The sequence below is a fragment of the Chiloscyllium punctatum genome, chromosome 33 (assembly GCF_047496795.1).
Source record: "Chiloscyllium punctatum isolate Juve2018m chromosome 33, sChiPun1.3, whole genome shotgun sequence".
NCBI classification, from domain to species: domain Eukaryota; kingdom Metazoa; phylum Chordata; class Chondrichthyes; order Orectolobiformes; family Hemiscylliidae; genus Chiloscyllium; species Chiloscyllium punctatum.
In genome coordinates, this window is record NC_092771.1 from 27,797,273 (window position 1) to 27,821,757 (window position 24,485).

A 24,485-nucleotide genomic window follows, 5' to 3' on the forward strand; every position below is an offset into this window, starting at 1 on the left:
CATTCAAGAAGCTTGACAGTATTGAGGACAAAGCAGCCCACTTGACTGGCACTAAATCCACAAATATCCACTCCCTCCACCACCAACACTCAGCAGCAGTGTACTATCTCCTAGATGCACTACAGAAGTTCACCCAAGACCTCAGACAGCACCTTCCAAACCCACTTCTATCTAGGAGGCTAATGATAACAAATGTATGGGAGTGCCACCACCTTCAAGGCTCTTACCATCCTGACTCTGAAATATATCACTGTTCCTTCAGTGTTACTGGGTCAGAAGCTTGGAATTCCCTCCCTAAGGGTATGTGGGTCAACTCACAGCAGGTGGACTGCAACGATTCAAAAAGGTAGCTCACCCCCACCTTCTCAAGGGCAACTTTGGTCAGGCAATAACTGCTGGCCAGCCAGCAATGTCCACACCCACAAATTAATGTTAAAAAGTATCCAAATCATGGAGAGAGAATGTTAGCAGTCAGAACCTGACCTACGATGATAATCCCAAAGTGCTTCACAGTAGTCATGTACTTTGGAAGTGTGATCACATAGGAAATACTGTAGTCTGCAGTGTATGTATAATGTCCTTCAAATAGCCATGTGATATTGAGCCAATATTCTAGGGATAGTCGTTGAAAATAAATATCGTCCAGGAGGATAGGGTGGTCTTCTTTGATAGTGGATGTGGGATCTTTTCCTTCGATCTGAGCGGATGGGCCGGGCCTTGGGTTTCATGTCTCCTCAGTACAGCCCTGAGAGGCAACCTAAAATACGGGTTCAAGTCTCTGTCATGTACTTGAACCTAAAATCTCCTGTCAGAAGTGAGGCAGAACCACTGAGCCATGTTCAGATGCAATCTAATACCGAGACATGGCAACGATTGAGATTCTTTCAAATGCTTTACATTGGATTGACAATTTTTCCCAATTTGATGGTAGGATTGGAGGTAGGAGGAGGAGAAAGCAGCCAATGCCATTTCAGACTTTGAGGATGGATGTTATCCTCAAACTAACTTGACAGTGATCACCATTAGCAGCATTTTCCTTACAGATTTGTCTTGGGGTATCTGCTGTGCGTTTTACTACCTTGCTGTCCCTCCGACTTGCTCACATACAGCGTCTGTTTCCCACCTGGTGGACTCGGTGGATAACTCATTTTTGTGAGTTTGTGTTACCGTGTAAGCGGATTTATAGAAAGTCCTTCAAGGTCCACTAAGTAGGAAGCTTTAAATAAAGCACAGATAGAAAATGTGATGTGATTGTAGCCTTAAAGGGAAAAGTCCTCTGTATAATCCCATGCTTCTTTAAAAAAAGAACGCCCATATTGTATATAGCAAACCTTGGTTTGCAGACTCCTGACTGCTACACGGTGGCGTGTAATCTATCTGTTTTTGTATTTATAGCAGATTACAGAGATAGAACCTGATCCTAGCTCATTTACTCAGTACTGCAGTTCATTGCATCTTGTGCCGAGACATGGCAGTGACTTTAATTCTTCATCACTAAAGGGATTTTCGAGATGCCAGCTAATTCATTCCTGGAGAGAGGTGAGAGGCCGCTCCCAGTAGCCCATTTGGCAAATCCTAAAGCATATTCTGTGTTTGTGAGTTATAATCCTGTCTGTGGTGGAAAGCACTCTGTTCATTATACCCTTAGAACTGTATGTATGTGTCAGCATTTGATTTTTTGATGCATCAGGGATTCTACATGATGAATTTTCACTTTATTCATGTCTTTACTGTGATATAGAATGTTTAGAAATCGCAATGCTGCACTTAGATCAGCCACTAACAATCTACCCAGAATTGAATTAGATTTCGGCATTGTGTTCATCTAAAATTGCACAGTTGGAGAGCAGTGAATGGAATGCACTGGGACAATGGAAACTCACTGGAGAGCTGTAAGGAGGACACCTCGAAATAGGGAAAGAGATGCATTTATCTAAGTATGCAGCATACAAACTGGAGAGTGGTGCAAGATGAAATTCATTCTGTTAGATTGATCTATCAGGTTTACATTTTACGATAGCCCGTTGAGTGTGTCTTTACCTTAACCAAAGCCATATTGAGAATGCCTTTGAAAGAGAATGCAAAGTGGTGACTTTTATGTCAATACAGGTACGTTAGAATTGTCAAACAGTTAAGGAGGAGGCTTTTTCACCCATTGTGTCCATGCTTGTAAACACAACTATCTCCGTTCAATTCCCTTGCAAATTATTTTCCCTTCCAATAATTATTCAATTTTCTTTTGAGGGTCTGGATTAAATCTGCCTCCTGCATACTGTCAGGCTTCACATGCAACTTTGACTTAATTTCACCACCATGCTTTTCAGTTGGTCAGACTCAAATAACCACTTTCAGCATCTTCCAAAGCCTGTTCTGTCCTGGTACAGGGGTTGAGATTTTGCACATGGGACGATGGTGATTAATGGAGCAACACTATTCCCAAAAATAATCTGTGTTTCACCCTAGTATACAACTCAACGAAGAGCAGGGTTATATTTAATATTCAATTCCAACAATTATGCAATGGTCCTGCTGTAAATTTAATCCTTTCTTAAATAAGTATTTGCATATAAACTGTGATAAATGTTATGAGATGTCACGCGGTGTTGAAGTTGAGCTTCATATTTAGTGTTAAAAATCGTGCTTTTAATTTAACTATGTACTAATTTTAAAAACCCTGAGGCAGCAGTGGTCAGCACCGCTGCCTCACAGCGCCAGAGACCTAGGTTCAATTCCCGCCTCAGGCAATTGTCTGTGTGGAGTTTGCACATTCTCCCCGTGTCTGCGTGGGTTTCCTCCAGGTGCTCCGGTTTCCTCCCACAGTCCAAAGATATGCAGGTCAGGTGAATTGGCCGTGCTAAATTGCCCGTAGTGTTAGGTTAGGGGTAAATGTAGGGGTGTGGGTGGGTTGCGGATCAGTGTGGACTTGTTGGGCCGAAGGGCCTGTTTCCACACTGTAAGTAATCTAATCTAATATGCATGAGTTAGGTAATAAAGCTATCATTTGACCATATTACATGCTCTCTTTAACGATATTGAGATTTTCCTTGAATGTTAGTAAGCATTCCCTCACTAAACCAGACCAAACTGAGTTCTGTCAGCCAATGTGGATTTCAGCCAGGGTGGTGGTACAGGGGATAGTCAGGATTAATAATATCCTAACTCAGGTCAAGGGAAGTAGCTGGGATTCTGCTTCCAATGAAAAGCAGAAATGCGGAGCATTGAGTGCAGTAAGGAATGGCTGGGGCTTATCTCCATGCAGAGTTAGTGCCTTATTCTGAAGATTAGTTAATTCCTTCAGGAATGGGATGGAGGAAAGAGACTAGCAGCGCAAACATTGCTCCATTGCTTTGGCTACCAGCTTGTAGAGGTGTTCATTAAAATTACAAAGGGCTGCATTAAAGAGCAGAAGGGACATGTAACAAGAAAAGCTCTCATTGCCCTTCAACCAAAAAGCCTGTTTGGAAGTGAGCATTAGGTTTAAGTTTTCTGCTAACAGGCAGCTTCTGACAGAATTGCAGTTCATTAGACACTGATATCTAACATCAGTAATATTGCACAGACCCTGAAAGTAGAAATAAAATTGAACTATACTCAGATATTAAGAAATCTGGAACAACCCGCCCAGCTGCCTTTCAGCTCCCCTTATCTTGGGGATGCTGCAGGAAGTTTGTGTCACAGGACATTTCAGGGTGGAGTTTTCTATGCTCAGGGACACCTTCCTTAACCAGCTGTGAATAGGTCCACTTGAGATATTTTTCTGGACAGTGTACTGTTTTGAAGGGCTGTCTGACTTTTTGCAACTACATTCACTGCCTCACCAACATATTTATTATTCGACACTCTCTTAGGTGTATTTAATCGCACTTAAGTTGTGGATAAAGTGCAGGAACAGAGGCGAGCAGCCATTCTCCTTAGAAATGTGAAGTAGCTATCCCACAGAGCAAAATGCAAACGTTATTTTCCCAAAGTGCTACTTTCAAGGAGAAAGTGTACACTGTCCACAGCCTTCGTGAAATGGTACAGAAAAGCTATGTTCCTATATTGAACCTGATCTTATTTCCAACAGTGGAGCTCCTCCCCATAAGAGTCATTTGAATGGTAAATGTCTCCACAGTTTCCAGTATGCTGCAACAGTTAATGTTGGGACTGGCTGGTGGAGGAAGGCAAGGCGCTCTCAACGAGAAGTACCCTGGCTGAGTCCTTAGCCCTTATAAAAGATTTTTGTTCAACAGTACCCTCGCCCACTGTCTCTGCTTGAGGTTCATAGAGGTCAAGTGGTTCAGGAGTCACCAATTCCACTGCATGTACAGCTGGGGTGTCTGATTGCTACCTGCCATCCAAAACTGGTTCCTGGTCATAGTGGGAAGGTGAAAGCAGTTTGTAGAAACTCCATCTCTCCCAAGACTCCCTGTACACCCCTTCATATTTTCCCCTTCTATCGGGATCAATTCCTATTGTTTCTTCAACAAAATCATATTTTGTGGGAATACAGCCGTGATCAGAATCTGCCCATTTTTGGGACCTGTATCTTCTCTTCTAATGGGACTTTGTCTCATTGTGCAGACCTGCTTTCTGAATTACACTGTCTCCTTGCTGCTTAACTGGCCTGATAAAGAGTGGACAGTGCTTCACAGGATCAAATGGTAGTTTCTAACAGCAGTCAAGCCAGCTTGCACCTTTTCTCAGTGCAGGCTACTATCGGAATTACAGGAGGCATTTGGTAGAACAGTCAAAGGAACTGCGCTCTTTCCCAGCTCCAGCTGCGTGTTTTACTGTGTGAGAGATGATTGAGAGAGGGAACTGACTTTGTGGAGGATTGTAGGAATGAATGTGCTGTGTATCAATGCGGTCAGTATCAACAAATTACTCACTTGCCCCGGTCATTGTTTTCCTAATTAGGGAGGCTTCTGTTGGCTGCGTTAAAGAAAAGCCAAACTGCCTCACTTTGCTGTCACCATCTCAAAACATTGGGTGTTCAGATACATACTTATATCAAACCCTTAAGCAGCAGCATGTTCTGCTAACAAAGCTTTGTCATATAGTCTGGGATTCTGTGAAGTTGCACATTGGCTTTTTGGGGAAGCTGAGCAACTTTTCATCTCTACAGATGCCAATAAGAAGCACCTGCCATTCCATAGCTGTTTGTTTCATACGATTGACCGAGTCCAGCAGGGTCTTGGCACTTCCACCTGATTGCACTTGTTAGTTTCATTGGGACTGAATGAAATCACCGAGTGTTGTGTTTTTCAGGAATCTGAAAGCAGGCTGTGGTCTTACGTCTATCCAAGTAAGTACTCGGAGCAACAAAAGGCAGAAGAGGAGCGGTGGAAGGAAGCGGAGCGGGACCGGAAATTCAAAGAAGAAAGCTCCTCGCGACTAAGAAGCAAAGAGATAGCAGTAAAAGAGGAAAGCAAAGACAGCATGTGCTTGGAATCCCGTTCGACCTCTCTGGAAGAGTGCCGATCTGTTGGGAAAGATCCCAGATCAGGACTTCACATTCCTGTGTCCTCCTCCATGGTTCAGCACCCATCTTACATGCCATACGTCCATGGTTATCCATATGGGAAACCATATGAAACCCCACACCCAGGATTTCGAGGAGTGACGCCAATGATGATGCAGAACTATCCAGGTAAAAGCATGGCTTTCTTTCTTGCTGCAAAGAATTCTGGGTGAATTACCAAGCCAGCAGCTGATTATTAAAATCCAGCAACAATTGACTTGTAGTATCAATACTTGCTAAAACAGTAGCAAACCAGAAGCACAGGTCATAAATTAATTTGTTTGTACATGGGATGTGGATGTCTCTGGCTAGGCCAGTATTTATTGTCCATTCCTGATGGTCCTGGAATTGAGTAGCATGCCAGGCTGTTTCAGAGGACCATTAATTTTCAACCCCATTGCTATTGATTTGGAATAACATGTAGCTCAGTTCACCTAAATACAACAGATTTCATTCCCTAAGGGACATTTAGAAACGAATGGGATTTTATGACAATCTGTCTTTCACTTTACAATCCTGGTTTTTAATTAAATTCAGACTTCACTATGTGCCACAGTGGGATTAAAACTCATATTACCATATTCGCCTGAAGTTCCCGATTACTGAAGTAGTAATGTTGCCACTATACCATTACTGTCCCTTGATTCTGGTTAATGTTTATGGTTTTGAACTACTCTCTTGATTATCAACTCTTTGGTCTCTATAACCAGTACTGCACTCTAACTCTTGGCCCATTCTTAGAAATTCAGTAGCAAATACAGAAGGTGCTGGAAAAGCTCAGCAGGTCTGGCAGCATCTGTGCAGAGAAATCAGAGTTAACGTTTCGGATCCAGTGACCCTTCCTCAGAACTTAGAAATTCAGTGTTTGATTCAAATGAGGTGGAGCAGAAACGAAGAGCCAGCATTCCAGCTGCATGTTTTAAGCGGACTTTGTAGGTAATTTTTCAATGGCATGGTGTCACCCAATTGCACACCCAACTGCACAGCACATAGGGATGTATAATTAGAGCCTAGCATTGCTCAGTCCTTGTCCTCAGCTGCATCACTATTGGGAGGTGCAGAGCAGATACCAGCGCATTTCAGCAAAGTCATCACTATAGTGGACCGTCGAGCATAGGAGAAGATCAGAGAGGCTTGCAGGGAAAAGAGAGTAGTAGAGACAGTCCCATTAAGGGCTCACTGTGTTTGCAGCTGAGATGAATCATGAGTATCTGCCCCATCTGTGGGGGAGTGGGATGAGGGAGTTATTGGGGAAGTGGGTAATATTATTGCTATAAATGATGGAATGGAGATTAGTATTTGAATTTACAAACCATGTCAACTTGGGAGGGAGGACACTGGGAGCAATAGGGAACATTAATTAAGTGGCTGGCCAAATGTGGAATTGATTGTAGGGATAGCATACGGAACTTGTGATTGGAGTCTGAGCAAATGGGGAAGCCCTAAATGAATTTTTTGCTTCGGTTTTCACTAAGGAAAGGGACCTTGTTGTGAATGAGAACTTTTGAGGAGCTGGTATACAGGCTTGAACAGATCAAGATTGATGAAGTTGATGTGCTGGAAATTTTGGCAAACATTAAGATTGATGACATTAAGATTTATCCTAGGCTGCTCTGGGAAGCGAGAAAGGAGGTTTCTAAGCTGCTGGTGAAGATCTTTGCCTCCTCACTGTCCCAGGGAGTCGTACTGGAGGATTGGAGGGAGGCGAATGTTGTTCCTCCTTTCAAGAAGGGGAATAGGGAAATTCCTGGCAATTACAGACCAGTCTGTCTTATGTCTGTAGTTAGCAAGGGTTTGGAAAGTATTCTGAGGGATAGGATTTATGACTATTTAGAAAAGCAAAGTGTAATTAAAGGCAGTCAGCATGGCTTTGTGAGGGGCAGGTCTTGCCTCATAAATCTTATTGAGTTCTTTGAGGAGGTGACAAGACAGGTCGACAAAGGTTGAGCAGTGGATGTGGTGTATATGGACTTCTGCAAGGCAATTGATAGGGTTCCCCATGGTAGGCTCATTCATAAAGTCAGGAAGGATGGGATACTGGGAGATTTGGCAATCTGGATTCAGAATTGGTTGGCTGACAGAAGGCAGAGAGTGGTTGTAGATGGAAAGTATTCTGCCAGGAGGTCAGTGTTGAGTGGTGTCCCACAGGGCTCTGTTCTTGGGCCTCTGCTCTTTGTAGTTTTTATAAATGACTCAGATGAGGAGGTTGAGGGGTGCGTTAGTAAATTTGCAGATGACACAAAGGTTTGAGGTGCCGTTGATAGTATTGAGGGCTATTGCAGGCTGCAGCGTGACGTAGACAGGATGCAGAGCAGGGCTGAGAAATGGCAGATGGAGTTCAACCTGGATAAATGTGAAGTGATGCATTTTGGAAGGTCGAACTCGAATACTGAATATAGGATTAAAGACAGGATTCTTGGCAGTGTGGAGGTACAAGAGGGATCTGGGTGTTCAAGAACATAGATCCCTCAAAATTGCCACCCAAATGGATAGGGTTGTTAAGAAAGCAATATGTTGTTTTGGCTTTCATTAACATGGGGATCGAGTTTAAGAGCCGTGAGGTTTTGCTGTGCAGCTTTACAAGACCCTGGTGATCGTCTGCTCTTTGTAGTTTTTACAAATGACTTGGATGAGGAGGTTGAGGGGTGCGTTAGTAAATTTGCTGATGATACAAAGGTTGGAGGTGCCGTTGACAGTATTTAAGGGCTATTGCAGACTTTGCTGTGCAGCTTTTACAAGACCCTGGTGAGATCACACTTGGAATATTATGTCCAGTTCCGATTGCGCTCTTATAAGAAAGATAGAGGCTTTGGAGAGGGTGCAAAGAAGGTTTACCAGGATGCTGCCTGGACTGGAGGGCTTGTCTCATGAAGATTAGATTAGATTACTTACAGTGTGGAAACAGGCCCTTCGGCCCAACAAGTCCACACCGACCCGCTGAAGCGCACCCACCCATACCCCTTCCCCTACATTTACCCCTACATCTAACACTACGGGCAATTTAGCATGGCCAATTCACCTAACCTGCACATTTTTGGACTGTGGGAGGAAACCAGAGCACCTGGAGGAAACCCACTGTAATGTAATGTAATGTAAGAGAGGTTGACTAAACTCTGGAGAGGAGGAGGAAGAAAGGTGACCTGATCGAGGTATACAAAGTAATGAGAGGCATGGATAGGGTCAATAAGCAGAGACTGTTTTCCCAGGGCAGGATTGACTGGTATGAGGGGTCATAGTTTTAAGATATTAGGAGGAAGGTATAGAGGAGATGTCAGAAGTAGATTCTTTATGCAGAGAGTTGTGAATTCGTGGAATGCGTTGCCAGTGGTGGTGGTGGAAGCAGAGTCATTAGGGACATTTAAGTGACTGCTGGACATGCACATGGATAACAGTGAGTTGAGGGGTGTGTAGGTTAGGTTATTTTAGATTAGGAATAATCCTCGGCACAACATCGTGGGCTGAAGGACCTGTTCTGTGCTGTACTTTTCTATGTTCTATTGTGGATCAGTGTGACATATTCACTTTGGATCTGAGAAAACTAAATCAGAGCTTATTGTAAATAGCTCAGGATTGAAGGGAAACAGAGGTATTTGAAAGTTCAACTACACGTTAAAAGCAAGTAGACAGATAAAAGAATAACGGCAATTGAAAAAGAAGAATAGGATTTTGACTTTTTCTCAGACTGGAACACAGAGAGAAGGAAGTTGTAGTTTTTAGTTATTTGTGGGATGTGGGCATTGCTGGCTGGCCAGAATATATTGTCCATCCCTCGTTGCCCTTGAGAAGGTGGTGGTCAGCTACCTTCTTGAACCGTTGCAGTCCACCTGCTGTGGGTTAACCCCCAATGTCATTAAGGAAGGAATTCTAGGAGTTTGAATACAGTTAAATGAAGCTCATTCTTATCCTATTCCGTCCAGTCTTGGGCACCTCAGGAAGGACACATTGGCCAGAGGGGTGCAATGCAGAACCATCAGGATCACACTGAAGCTTCAAGGATGGTATTTTGAGGATAAAGACTTGGCTTTGTTTTGTTGATATGGAAGATTGAAGTGTTTCTGATAACTAACAATTCAAAATACTTAAGTTATAGAGAAATTATTTTCTCTGTAAACTGCGAGAGATCGTTTTAAAAATAATGATTTCACGTGATGTGAGCATTGTTGGTATTCAGTTGTGTGATCCTCAATCTCCATTCACTGTGATCATAACTTACCAGGAAATCCACTCCGTTCAACAGCTACTGTAGCTCCAAATCTCTCAAAATGTAAAATGGTGCTGACAAGGGCTGTGATTCCTATGTTCCTAAGAATATATATATGAACTCAGGTGGAGCGTATGCATTGTGTTTTATCTGGAATAGAGTCGAAGAGTATGGTGCTGGAAAATTGTTATTGTACAGCTCTAATTATAGAGAGTAGCTAGCAGGAGACAAATTACTGCAATGAATTCCTTTATGAGAGGACAAATGTTGACTTTTCTTCGTTACCAATGACTTCTCACACTGATCTCAGAATATAGGAGCAAATTACTACAAATGCTGGAGCCTGTAATGGAAACAACCAATTCTGGAGATCACAGCAGGTCAGACAGCATCTGGGGCGGGGGGGGGGGGGGGGGAGGGAGTGAGCGGCCACGGGAAGGTCAGCATCTGTACCGAAAACAACAAATTCTGGAGATCACAGCGGGTCAGACAGCATCCGAGGAGCAAGAGAATCGATGTTTCGCACATAAACTCTTCATCAGGGAAAAATAATCAACAGATGACCCCAAAGGCACCACTTGACTTAACACAGCTGGGTATATTCTGAAAACAACAAATGCTGTAGGTCACAGCATCGATGGGGAGAGTGCAAGCTCACGGTTCGAGTCTAGATGAATCTTCACCAGAGCTGAAATAAGTGTCAAGGAAGCAGCATTTATGCTATAGTTGGGTGAGTGGGGGAGGTGGGAGGGAGGGGGAAAATGTTGATGGCTCAGATTAGGTGATCGGAATGTGAGAACGGCAGAACAATGGTGTGTCTACTGGGGGAGGGGAGAGAGGTTATGATGACAGAGAATGTAACAAGTAAAGCTAAAAGAAAGGGAAGAAATGGGAATTAGTTCAAAATCTCATGGGGTTGAACTCAGTATTAAGTCCAGAAGGCTGTAAAGTGCCAAGTCTGAAAATGAGATGTTCCTCCAGTTTGTGCTGTGATTCACTGGAACATGCTGAGGACAGACAGATGGGCATGCGAGCAGAGCGCAGTGTTAAAATGGCCAGCTATGGGAACATTGGGGTCATGCTTACACATAGACCGAAGGCATTCTGCAAAGCGGTCACCCAGTCTGACCCACTGTGATCTCCAGAATTTGTTGTTTTTGGTACAGTTGCTGACCTTTCCGTGGCCGCTCCCCCCCCCCCCCCCCCCCCCCCCCCCCCCCCCCCCACCCCCCCGGATGCTGTCTGACCCGCTGTGATCTCCAGCATTGGTTGTTTCCATTACAGGTTCCAGCATTTGTAGTAATTTGCTCCTATATTCTGAGATCAGTGTGAGAAGTCATTGGTAACGAAGAAAAGTCAACGTTTGTCCTCTCAAAAAGGAATTCATTGCAGTAATTTGTCTCCTGCTAGCTACTCTCTACAATTAGAGCTGATTTGCATGATTAAATCTGAGAGATTCAGATTAGCAGTTATACAGGCACACAAGAACAAACACAGATCATTTAAGATCTTGAGCCTGTGCCACAATTCAGAACCATCTGCTTAAGGCAGCTGGGAGAATTTAAATGCCATTAATTAATAAATCTGGAAGAAATGCTTGTCTCATTACTAATCATGAAACTACCAGATTGGCAGTAAAATCCACCTATTCACGAATTTCAAATCTGCCATCCTTATCTGGTCTGGCTTATCTGAGACTCCAGACCTGAAGCAATGTGGTCGATTGTTAGCTGCCTCTGGAATTACCGAATGAGAAAGGAAAAAGCACCATGGGTTTAGTTAAATGACACGGACTGCAATGATTCAGGAAGGTGGCTTACCACCACGGCCTCAAAGGTCATAAATGCTAGCCAGTAATTCTCAGGTCAAAAGAACAGAAACAAAAACTCAGTGTACCCATCTGCAACTCATATCCTTAATGGTGTTTTGTTAAGGGGTCAGTTAGCTAGATTGCTGGTCTGTGATGCAGAGTGATGCCAACTGCATGGGTTTAATTCCCACACGAGCTGTGGCTATGTGAAGGACTTCTTTCTCAATGTCTCCTCTCACTTGAGGGATGGTGACCCTTGGGTCAAACTACCACCAGTCATCTCTAATGAGAGTGTGCCTCTGGGTCTGTGGTAACTTTACGTATTTTATCTTTAATGCTTTTAGTTAACGGTCGCTGTTTGTGGAAGAGAGATCCAAAGTCCTCTTACGCTTTTGAGTATAGACGTGTTTCCCAATTTTATCTTAAAAGCTATTGGAGGCATAGACAGTTCCTTCAATGGCTGCGTCACTTCAGATTTGACTTATTGGGAAAGATAGACTGAAAGGAAACGGGGATGGTATAACTTTGCTAGTGAAGGAAGCGATCAGTGCTGTAAAGAGAAATGACATAAGCACTGGAGATCAAGATCTGGAATGAGTCTAGGTAGAAATAAGAAATAGCGAAGGGAAAATATACTTGGTATGAGGAAATATTAGAGGGTTGCAGAAAAGGCACGGCAATAATCATGGGTGATTTTAACATCCACATAGATTGGAAGAATCAAATTGGCAATAGTAGCCTGGAGGCAGAGTTCATTGAAGTATTAAAGATTATTTCTTGGAGCAGTATGTTATGGAACCAATTCAGAGAACAGGCTACTCTGGGTTTGGTACTGTGTAATGAGAAGAGTTTAATTGATGGCATCATAGTTAATGATACTCTCGGGAGTAGTGTCTATAATGTGACAGAATTCAAAATTCAATTTGGGGGTGAGAAAATGTAGTCCCACAGTAGTGTTCTGGAATTAAACAAAGGAAATTACTTCGGCATGAGAACAGATTTGTCCAGAGTTGATTGGGCAGGAAGGCTAAATGGTAAGACAGCGGATGAGCAGTGGCAGATGTTTAAGGAGCTACTCAATTCCTCACAACTAAAATGTATCCAGTGAGAAAGAAAGATGGTAAGGGGGTTAAAAAGCATCCTTGGCTAAACAAGATGGTCAAGGACAATATTAAGTCAAAAACTAAGGTATGCCAAATTGCAAAGGCCAGTGGCAGTCTAGAAGATTGGAAAGCTTTCAAACAGACATAAAGGGATATGAAAAAAAAATCAATGAAAAGACCTACAGTAAATTACGAAAGAAAACCAACACAAAATAGTGAAAGGATAGCAAAAGCTTCTGTAGGTTTATAAAAGGGAAGAGAGTCGCAAAGGTGAATGTTGATGCCTTGGAAGATGAAACCGGAGAATTAATAGTGGGGAACAATGAAATGGCAGAGATGCTAAATCAATACTTTGCCTCAGCTGTCATACTGGAGAATAATTAGATTCCCTGCAGTATGGGTACAGGCCCTTGGGCCCAACAAATCCACACTGACCCTCTGAAGAGTAACCCACACAGACCGATTCCCCACTTACCCTTGACTAATACACCTAACACTGTGGACAATTTAGCATGGCCAGTTCATCTGACCTGCACATCTTTGGATCATGGGAGGAAACTGGAGCACCCGGAGGAAACCCACGCATACACGGGGAGAATGTGCAAACTCCACAGAGACAGTCGCCCAAGGTGGGAATCAAGCCTGGGTCCCTGGTGCTGTGAGGCAGCAGTGTTAAGCATTGAGCCACCCATTTTTTTTTTTAAATGGTGTTCTAGATTCTCATTATAGCACAAGACCCCTTAATTTTCTCTGACCACAACAGATCTGTACTTGGAAGAGACCTTAGATTAAACACAACCACTGCAATGAATTGAGGCATGATCCTGAGCACTACAATAATACCATTTCTATTGGAACGGGCAAGCCAAGGTGGCAACTTCGAACAACCAGCAGCAATGGGGAAAAGGTGCTCAGCAAACTATTAGGATTGAGGGCAGACAAGTCCCCTAGGCCTGATGGCCTACATCCTAGGATATTAAAGGAAGTGGCAGTGGAGATAGTGGATCCATTGGTTACAATTTTCCAAAATTGCCTTGACATGGAAAGGGTTCCAGCGGTTTGGAAAATTGCTAATATTTCAATAAGGGAAGGAGACAGTATGTGGGAAATTACAGACCAGTTAGTTTAACATCTATTGTTGGGAAGTGTTCAAATCAATTATCAATGAAGCAATATCAAAACGCTATCCATCAGAGTCAGCATGGTATTATGAAGGCCAAATCATGTTTGGTTAATTTTCTAGAGTTCTTCAAAAATGTAACAAGCAAAGTGGATAATGGGGATCCTGTAAATGTAATATATCTGGTTTTTCAGAAGGTGTTTGATAAGGTTAATTCATAAGATTGGAGCATATGGGTTTATGACTAATTTATTAGCTTGGATAGATGATTGGCTGATGGACAGAGAGTCGGGATAAATGTTTTTTTTTCTAGATGGCAAGACGTAATTAGTGGGGTGCCATGGGATTCAGTCCTTGGACCCCAGCTATTTACAATCTATATTAACAACTTGGGTACAGGGATAGAAGGCTCGAGAGTCAAATTTGTGGATGACACAAAAACAGGTGGGATGGTAAATTGCAATGAGGAAATAAGAACCTTACAAATAGATATGGATAGGTTATGAGACTGGGCCAAATGTGGCAGCTTGAGTTTAACGAGGATAAGTGTGAGGTCAGGCACTTTGGTTGAAAAAATGGGAAGGCAGCCTATTATCTAAATGGGGAGCGACTTCGGGGTCCTCCAGTGCAGAGGGGATCAGGATATCCTCATTCATGAGTCACAGAAAACTAGCCACACAGGCACAGCAGATAATAAAGAAAGTGAATGGATTGTTGGCTTTTATAGCTGAAGGAATAGAATATAAAGGTAAGGAAATATTGTTGCAATGATACAAGGTATTGGTGAGACTGCACCTGGAGCGGTGTGCACCGTTTTGGTCCTCTTATTTGAGGAAAGGTGTTGTGGCATTGGATGGAGTTCAGAGGAGGTTCACGAGATGGATCCCAGAGATGAGCAGTTTGTCGTATGAAGAGAGATTGAACAGTTTAGGCCTCTACTCTCTCTGGAATTTAGAAGAATGATGGCAGATTAAATTGAGGTATTCGAGATGATAAAAGGTGTGGATGAAATAAACGTGGAGCAGATGATTCCTCTTTTGGGGCATTCATGGATGAGAGGTCATAGTCCTAGGTCAAGGGGCAGCAAATTTAAAGGAGAGTTGTGGAGAAACTACTTCTCCCAAAGGGTTGTGAATCTCTAGAGTTTGCTACGCCAAAGTGCGGTGGATGCTGGGATAGTGAGTAAATTTAAGGAGGAGTTAGAGATGTAATTGGTAATGGGTTGAAGGGTTTTGGGGAGAAGGCAGAAAAATGGGGGTCAGGAGCATATCAGCCATCGAGCAGACTCGATGGGCCAAATAGCCTAATTCTGCTCCTATATTTTATGAAATTATGAACTTTTATACCTTTACAGTTAGATTGCAAGTTAATGCCACTGTTGTGATTAATTTGGATGATCTGCTTTTCAGGGTCGTATCTGTCCTCTGGATTCTCTTTCTCGCCTTATGCCAATAAGGTTCCAGGGCACGAAGACAGCGATCGAGCTCGTGGGAGCCCTGGTGGAGGTAGCAAGCCGAGCTCTGAATCGATGGCCCTTGATATCCTGCAGCAGCATGCCAGCCAGTACAAGAGCAGGTCACCAACAGTAAGTAAGCAAGGCTGGCACCATAGCAGAGACTGTCTACTGGGAACACAGCAGCTCATTTTATACCATGCAATACCTGTTAAACCAAATAGCCCCTAATTCAGAACCTCTTTCCAGATTGTTTTAGTATAGAACCCATACCATTCTCCAAACCGTTAAACTGTGCATTTCAATACAAGTTAGCATGACCGAATCAGTTTGAGCTATGTAATTTAGATGTTCCATTTGCGTCATAGAAGCAGAGAAAATAGAAGTGGGTGAAAGACTTTTGGCCAATCAAACCCTTGTGCCAGCCACACACTTTCCTTCTTGCACTATTCTCTTTGACATCTAAAACTGATAGCTTGACATTTGCTTCCTTTTCAGTAACTTTGGGATCTCCTCTCTTTCCCATTGTGGTCTCTCCACAGTGTCTGTACCTTCACTTGATGAATTTCATTAACCCGTTTGACATTGAGTGCACTCTACAGTCATCAAATTTCTTTCACTCTCAGTGCATATAGTTTTAACCTTTTGAAGTGATTGAAATCTTCACATCCCAAGAAGGTCTCAGCATGCGTAGGACGATCTCAAAATCCTAGTTATAGCTTAGTGAAGAAGGCGTTTGGTAGGCTTTCCTTTATTGGTCAGAGTATTGAGTACAGGGATTGGGAGGTCATGTTGCAGCTGTACAGGATATTGGTTAGGCCCTGTTGGAATATTGAAGGCAGTTCTGGTCTTCTTCCTATCAGAAAGATGTTGTGAAATTTCAAAGCTTTCAGAAAAGATTTACAAGAATGTTGCCAGGGTTGGAGGATTTGAGCTATAGGGAGAGGCTGAACAGGCTGGGGCTGTTTTCCCTGGAGTGTCGGAGGCTGAGGGGTGACATTATAGAGGTTTACAAAATTATGAGGGGTATGGATAGGATAATTGGACAAAGTCTTTTCCCTGGGGTCTGGGAGTCGAGAACTAGAGGGCATAGGGTTAGGGTGAGAGGGGAAAGGTATAAAAGAGACCTACAGGGCAACTTTTTCACGCAGAGGTTGGTACGTGTATGGAATGAGCTGCCATAGGAAGTGGTGGAGGCTGGTACAATTGCAACATTTAAGAGGCATTTGGATGGGTATATGAATAGGAAGGGTTTGGAGGGATATGGGCCGGGTGCTGGCAGGTGGGACTAGATTGGGTTGGGATATCTGGTCGGTATGGACGAGTAGGACCGAAGGGTCTGTTTCCGTGCTGTCCATCTCTATGACTATGACTGTCAGTTCATTTGCCTTACTGGTCATACTCCTTGCATTAAAATAAATACACTTCAGACCGAGGGTCATGATACACATTGATACTAGCAACATAAGGCAGGAAGAGTAATGAGGTCCTGCAAATGGAGTCAGGGACTAGGGAGGAGGTTGAAAAGCAAGACCTCCAGGGTTGCAATCTTGGGAGTACTCCCTGTACCAGCGAGGCTAGGACTAAGAACATAGTACAGTTAAATATGTGGCTAAAGAGCTGGTGTAATATGTGGATCATTGGAAGGTTTTCTGGGGCAGGTGGGACCTGTACACGAAGGACAGGTTGCATCTAAACTGGAAGGGCACCACTATTCTGGCAGGGGGTTCAGGAGGGTTTAAACTAATGTTGTGAGGGGTTAGCAACCAGAATAGTGGGCCAGCATATGAAATGACTAAGGGAGGAGTTAGAGACTGAGGCCAGTCAGGCTAAGAAGAACAGATAGGGGAGTTACTGAGCACAGTGAGACTGAAATATATTTGTTGTAATGCAAAAATATGACAGGTAACAAAAATGAACTTGCAGCTTGGATTATTATATATAGTTATGTTCCTGTAGTTATTACAGAGACTTGATTGAGAGTGTGACAACTGGCAACTTAACATTCCAGAATTTAGATGTTTCAGGCATGATAGAGGGGGATGTGAAAGAGCTTGGGCGAAGATGTGTTATAATTGTAAAGATTATTACAGCTGTACTGAGGGATGATGCCTTGGAGGGTTCATCCAGCAATGCAATATGGGTAGAGCTCAAGAGTGCAATCACCCTGGGGTTTTAATACAGGCCTCCCAAAAGCCAGCGGGTGATAGAGGAACAGATGTGGGCAGATTATGAAAAAAATGTAAAAACAGCAGGGATGCTCTGGCGGGTGATTTTAACTTCACCTACGTTGACTTGGGCTCTCTTAGTGCCAGGGGTTTGGGTTGGGGGGAGGGAATTTGCTAGGTGTGCTCAGGAGGGTTTCTTGAAGCAATGTGTAAATAGTCCAACTCAGGAAGGGGCCGTTCTTGATCTGATATTGGGCAATAATCAAAGTTTCAGTGGGAAAGCAATTTGGGAACAGCGACTTTAAGTTTTAGGTTACCTATGGGTGAGGATAAGTGTGGTCATCTGGTGAAAATACAGATCGGGAGGTGGCTGACTACAATAATATTAGATTGGAACTGAGGAATGTAGATTGGAATCAGCTGTTTGAGGGTAAATCCACATCTTTTAACGGCCAGTTGATTAGAGTTCAGGACCAGCATATTCCTGTGAAAATGAAGGATAAGGATGGCAATATTCAGGAACCTTGAATGATGAGAGAAATTGTGAGCTTTGTCAAAAGGAAAGGAGAAGCGTTATGTAAGGTTTAGGAAACTGAAGACAGACAGGTCTCTCGAGCAGATAAAGAAAGCAGGGAAAAAAAAACTGAGAGAGAGCTAAGAGAGGCCATGAGATGTCCTTGGCAAACAGGATTAAGGAAAACCCCAAAGTGCTTTATCCATTTATAAGGAACAAAAAGGCAGCCAGGGAAAGGAGGGGATTTATACCTGAAACCAGAGGAAATGGGTAAGGTCCTCTGCAATTACTGTCATTCATATTCACAAAGGCAAATGATATGGTGGATGGTGAGTCTCAGGAGAGATATGTTGATATTCTAGGGTATGTCGATATAAAATTGGTGTTGAGTGTTTTGAAAAGTATTAAAGTAGACAAGTTCCCAGGACCTGATGGAAGGTGAGGAAGGAAATTGCTTGGGCCTTGTCGAGGTGCCAGAGGAATGGAGAATGGCCAGTGTTGTTCCTCTGTTTAAGAAGGGAAACAAGGATTATCTGGGAAATTACAGGCCAGTGGCCTTACTCAATTATTGGAGAACAGTCTTAGAAACAGGGTTTACTCACATTTGGAAAAATGTGGACATATTAGCAATAGGCAGAATGGCTTTGTGTGGAGCAGGTCATGTCTCACAAACTTTATTAAGTTTTTTGATCAAGTGACAAAGATGATTGACAGCAGGGCATTGATTTTGTCTACATAGGCTTCAGTAAGACCTTTGACAAGGTCCCTTATGGCAGGCTAATACAAAAGGTGAAGTCACATGGAATCTGCAGTGAGCTGGTAAGATGGATATAGAACTGACTTGGTCATTGAAAACAGACAGGAGTGGTGTAAGGGTGTTTTCCTAATTGGCAATCTGTGTCCGATAGTGTTCAACAGAGATCTGTGCTGGCACCCTTGTTTGTATTATATATAAATGTTTTTGAAGAGAATTCAGATGATTTAATTGGTAAGTTTGCAGATGACACAATGATTGGATTAGCTGCAGATAGTGTGGAGGATTGCCAGAGGTTACAACAAGATATAGATAGGGTGAAAACTTGGGCAGAGAAATGGCAGATGGAATTTAATCTGGATAAACATGAGGTGAAACATTTTGGAAGGTTTAATGCTGGTGGGAAGTATACAGTCAATGGCAGAACCCTTCGAAGTATTAACATACAGAGGGATCTCGGCATACAGGTCCATAGTTCCCAGAAAGTGGATAAGAAAGCAGATACGTTTTTGCCTTCATTGATTGGTGTACAGAGTATATTTGTAAGTTATGTTGCAGCTGTATTCCACATTTGGAATATTATGTACAGTCCTAGTTGTCACACTCCCAGAGGAATGTTGAGGCTTTGGAGAGGGTACAGAAAATGTTGAGAACACAGAACAGTACAGCGCAGAACAGGCCCTTCGGCCCTCAAAGTTGCACCGACCTGTGAACTATTCTTAGCTTGTCCCCCTACACTATCCCATCATCATCATCCATGTGCTTATCCAAAGATTGTTTAAATCTCCCTAATGTGGTTGGGTTTACCAGGGACTTGCCTGACTTGGAGGGTAAAATCTATGAGGAGAGGTTAGAAAGATATTGTTTTCACCTTAAAAGTTATAGGCTGAAGGGCAACCTGATAGAAATTTGCAAAATTACGAGGGCTATGGACAGAAAGGATAGTCGGAGTCTTTTTTCCCCAGGGTAGCAATGTCAATTACTGGGACATAGATTTAAGGTAAAAAAGGGGAAAGTTTAACTGAGATGTGAGAGACATTTGTTCACACGGAGGGTGGTAAATGTCTGGAATGCACTGCCAGAGGAGGGGGTACAGAAGGATACAATAGCATAATTAAAGAGGAACCGTGACAAACATATGAATAGAGGCATATGGACCGTGTGGAGGCAAAAGGTTTTCAGTTTGGAAAGATATAATTTGGGCATAGGCTTGGTGGGCTGAAGGGCCTATTCCTGTGCTGTACAATTATTTGTTCTTCTTTGAATCGTCTTTGTTTTTAAATGGCAATAAAAAAAATCTGATCTCTTGCTAATTTCCCGTTTCTTGATTTCCTGTGTCTAACTAGCAGCTGCTGCCTTTTACCCTTGGTGATTCTGTTTTGAATTTTTTCATCAGTGAACATTCTCACTGCTCCCTCTGATCTCGCATTTCAAAAGGAATGTCTCCAAACAGCTTGCTTTCTCATTCTGTACACAGTATCGCTTCCTCTCAGCAACACTCCATTCTCCTGTAACATGCAGGCCTTTCCAGTGCTTCATCTAACCCTGTTCAACCATTTCCACTCGTGCTCCTGGTCAAGGTACTGGAAGGCCTGTCTGTGACCTTTCTCTCCCTAGCCCTCCCGTTTTACACAGCTGTACCTGTTACTAGGTCGATCTGATTGTATCTCTTATTCTACAGAATCTTATAAACAGGCTCCCTCCATTGCTCATCCTTGCTCTGTTGAAATTTAGGCTTATTGGTGTAGTCTTTTGATCTGACTGTTTGGTGACATCTGTAGGACTCTGTGCCCTCTCTCTTTGTCTTTCGGCAGCTTTCTCAGTTTGGAAGTCCAGCTTGGTATCATCTGGGAAATATTACCTCAGTTTCATTGTCTCGTGTCCTATTTGGTTTCCTGCATTTTGATTCTTTGTGTAGATTTCTCAATTAGAAGTAAATACTCAATACTTCATCGGAGTTTGTTCACTGCTGTGAGACAGAGTGGAGGGGAACCGTAACCTAAATTACGTGCTAAACGTCTTTCTCTTATTCGGTCAGTCTCCTAAACTGCCTGGTCGCACCTATCGGTCCAATGTAACGCAGGCTGCCTGATAAAAGGCTGAAATTCAGCTGTAATGTGCAATTGAGAGAGTCATACAACACAGTAACAGACCCTTTGGTCCAACTTGTCTGTGCTCACCAGACCTCCCAATCGACCCAGTCCTATTTACCAGCACATGCCCCATATCCCTCAAAACCCTCCTATTCACGTACCCATCCAGATGCCTTTGAAATGTTGTAGTCATACCCACCTCCACCACTTCCTCTGGAAGCTTGTTTCCTACATGTATCACCCTCTGTGTGAAAAAGTTACTCCTCAGGTCCTTGTTAAATCTTTTCCCTCTTGCCTTATGCCATCTAGTTTTGGACTCCCCTACCCCCTTACCCCTACCTCTTTCCCTATCTGTGCCCCTCATGATTTCCAAACACCTCGATAAGGTCAAACCTCCTCATGAAAGAGAACGAGGAGAGCGAGAGATCGATAAAGAACGGCCCCGTTCTTCACCATCCCAGCCTCCAATCTCCAAAATATTAACGTTAATAGAACGAAGAGGATGGGTAATCTGATTACAAATACATATAATTTTGTCTTAATAGATTTATTAGCCAGAGTTGATGCTTTATTTTGGTCAAAATTGTTGATTTTTTTACTTTGCAAAGAATTGGTAGCATTGTCAAAATCCCAGCCTTGCCTCCATTCTACTTGAGCTGTGCTGCTATGCAGGGAAAGGGCTACTCAGTAGATATTACTCTAGGTCTCAGAAAGCACGCTGATCAGCCACAGTCATGCAATGTAGTTATGTACTGATGTGCAAGTGTAGTAGAAATTTGTTCAGAACCCCACTGAACTCCAATCCTGCCTCCAACTGTCGTATTCATTTAACCCATCGTGGCACTGCTAAATTGTAAATTAAGGCAACATGAATAAATTTTTTTTATTTTGAATTTTACTTAAAGGGGACTTCTCTGTTTCTGTGTTAGAGAAGGCTAGCCATCTTTTAACTAGTCCAGGACTGGACAGAGAGTATTGCATTTTGGTACATGCTAAAATATCTTATTAAGCTTGTGGAGGAATGGTCACTGCAAGGTAGTACTGGTAGAATGGATTTCTCAAATTTGTAATTTCAAAACTGTTAAGCCATCACCTTAAAATGTAAAGTGATCTTCAGTTGAGAACGGTTGGAAATCTCCATCTGCTAAGTATAATGATTCAAAGTGAAACTGGTTTAGGCCGAGTCAAGCAACTCCACAATGCTAACATTTTCAGCCGTTTTTGTATTTAGTCACTTTCTCCCAGTAAGACTTGGAAATGCTTGACAACTGATGTGATGAGGTTGGATAAAGGCATATTATTGAGATGACAAGAGAGCTACATTTAATTGTTCTACTCTTGGAGTTGGCATTCCCTAGCACTGACATCCCTCGCTTTGATAAAGATGAAACTTGTGTGTTCATAATATGGGGAACGTAGTTATCCTCCAGAGGTGAATATCTCAATTAGTGTGCTCCATGTCGAGCTGAATACCCTTCACGATCGATTGATGACATCAAGGAAAGTGGAGGGTCTTTTTCTTTGTCTTGACATGAATTGTTCCCACAAACAACAACTGTGTTGAATGACTGCTTAGCCAGGACACCAGACAGACTTCCAGCTGCTCTGTAAATAGTGTCATATGATAGTTTGTGCCCATTTTGAGAGACAGGATCTTAACTTAACACTTGATTCAGACGAACACACCCCAAACAATATAGCAGTCCAGACACCGCACAGTACTGCAACCTGGGTAATTAGTTTGAATCCTGGAATGAGGCTTAGTGTGATATCTTAGACAAGAGTACTCTTGACTAAGGCAAATTGACCAAGATGTGTATAATATTAATGGGTATTTTTTTAAAAACCTAGACGAGTGATAAACCACCTCATGAAAGAGAACGAGGAGAACGAGAGATCGATAAAGAACGGCCCCGATCTTCACCATCCCAGCGACAGATCACCTCACATCATCACCTTGGGATGGGCTACCCGTTACTCCCAGGGCAATATGACCTTCCATATGCAACAGGTAGGACACCGTTACTCTTCATGTACTGGTATATTTAGAATTGGTAAGTGGAATTCAGTAATTCTGAGATATCAGTTGATGGACAATGTTGCACTGAGCTGTTTCACCACCTTGACTGCAGCCAAGTTCCAACCATCCATTCAGTCCCCATGTTGGGCGGGTATTATCTCTTCCCACTTAACATTTCCTTGAAGTGATTTTTTTAAAAACTAAGAATGGTTTAATTTTAACATACAACTGTGAAGTTACTGGATATCAAATTTATTCTAAAGTGGTTGCTGATGGCCATTTCATATTTGGCTGTTTGGGGTTTGATATAATTCAGAATAAATGTGTATTAAGGAAACAGCTATTAGTTCCACTGTTAACATGGCTTATGCTCTCAGTTCTTATACAGCTGACAGATCCTCTAAATAATCATAGGAGGGGGACCATTTGGCCCATCATTGTTCTGCCAGTCATTAAGATTGTGGCTGGCCTAAATCTAATTCCATAAACCTGCCATAGAACATTACAGCGCAGTACAGCCCTGTCGGTCCTCGATGTTGCGCCAACCTGTGGAACCAATCTGAAACCCATCTATCCTACACTATTCCATTTTTATCCATATGTTTATCCAGTGACCATTTAAATGCCCTTAAAGTTGGCGAGTCTACAGTTGCAGGCAGGGCATTCCATGTTCCTACTACTCTCTGAGTGAAGGAACTACCTCTGACATCTGTCCTATATCTGTCACCCCTCAGTTTAAAGTTATGTCCCCTCATGCTAGCCATCACCATCTGAGGAAAAAGACTCTCACTGTCCACCCTATCAAACCCTCTGATTATTTTGTAAGTCTTAATTAACTCACCTCTGAACCTTCTTCTCTCTAATGAAATCAGCCTCAAGTCTCTCAGCCTTTCCTCATAAGGCCTTCCCTCCATATCAGGCAACATCTGAGTAAATTTCCTCTGAACTCTTTCCAAAGCTTCCACATATTTCCTATAATGCAGTGACCAGAACTGTATGCAATACCCCAGGTGTGGCTGCACCAGAGTTTTGTACAGATGCAGCATGACCTAATGGTTCTGAAACTCAATCCCAATAAGAGCTAACACACCGTTTGGGTTTGTTGCTGAGAAATCTTCAAGACCATCAATAATACCCTCACTGTCATAAAATTCACTAAAGAGGAGGGAAACAACAACAAACTGCCATTCCTGGATGTCACAGTAGAGCAAACAGCCAATGGGGAACTTCAAACCAGCATCTACAGGAAAACAACATATATGGACCAAATATTGAACTACAGAAGCAATCAATTCAACATCCACAAACGAAGCTGCATTAGAACATTGTTTTAATGAGGCACTACACACTGCAGCACAGGGGAACTTCGCAGACCGAGGAAAATCACCGATGCGATGTTTTTAAAAAGAATGAGTACCCAATGAACACAGTCCTCCGATTTCTCAGCAACAAACTCAAAGAAGCAGACAAAACACGTCCAGAAACCCTAGCCATGCTCCCCTACATCAAAGACATCTCGGAAATGACTGCCAGACTATTCAGACCCCTTGGCATCATGGTAGCCCACAAACACTAAAACAGCAGCTATACAGACAGCAAGCAGAACTAATATAATTTACAAAATACCGTGCAAGAACAAACACTACATTGGACAAACAGGCAGAAAACCTGCCACCAGGATACATGAACATCAACTAGCCACAAAACGACATGACCCTCTCTCACTAGTGTCCTCACATATGGATG

At 42.8% G+C, this 24,485-nt stretch overlaps 1 protein-coding gene across 10 annotated transcripts in view; it reads left to right on the forward strand.

Annotated features, from left to right (window-relative positions):
- Positions 1-24,485, forward strand: part of znf609b (zinc finger protein 609b) — a 229,662-nt gene that overhangs the window by 192,529 nt on the left and 12,648 nt on the right. For 5 of the 10 annotated variants that reach the window (XM_072553229.1, XM_072553227.1, XM_072553226.1 and 2 more), the window contains 4 exons: positions 1,396-1,539; positions 5,251-5,632; positions 15,147-15,322; positions 22,571-22,730. In XM_072553229.1, the coding sequence (XP_072409330.1) occupies positions 1,396-1,539; positions 5,251-5,632; positions 15,147-15,322; positions 22,571-22,730 (862 nt within the window). The remainder of the gene's footprint in view (positions 1-1,395; positions 1,540-5,250; positions 5,633-15,146; positions 15,323-22,570; positions 22,731-24,485) is intronic. The other 5 variants (XM_072553232.1, XM_072553231.1, XM_072553230.1 and 2 more) reach the window with 2 other exon arrangements.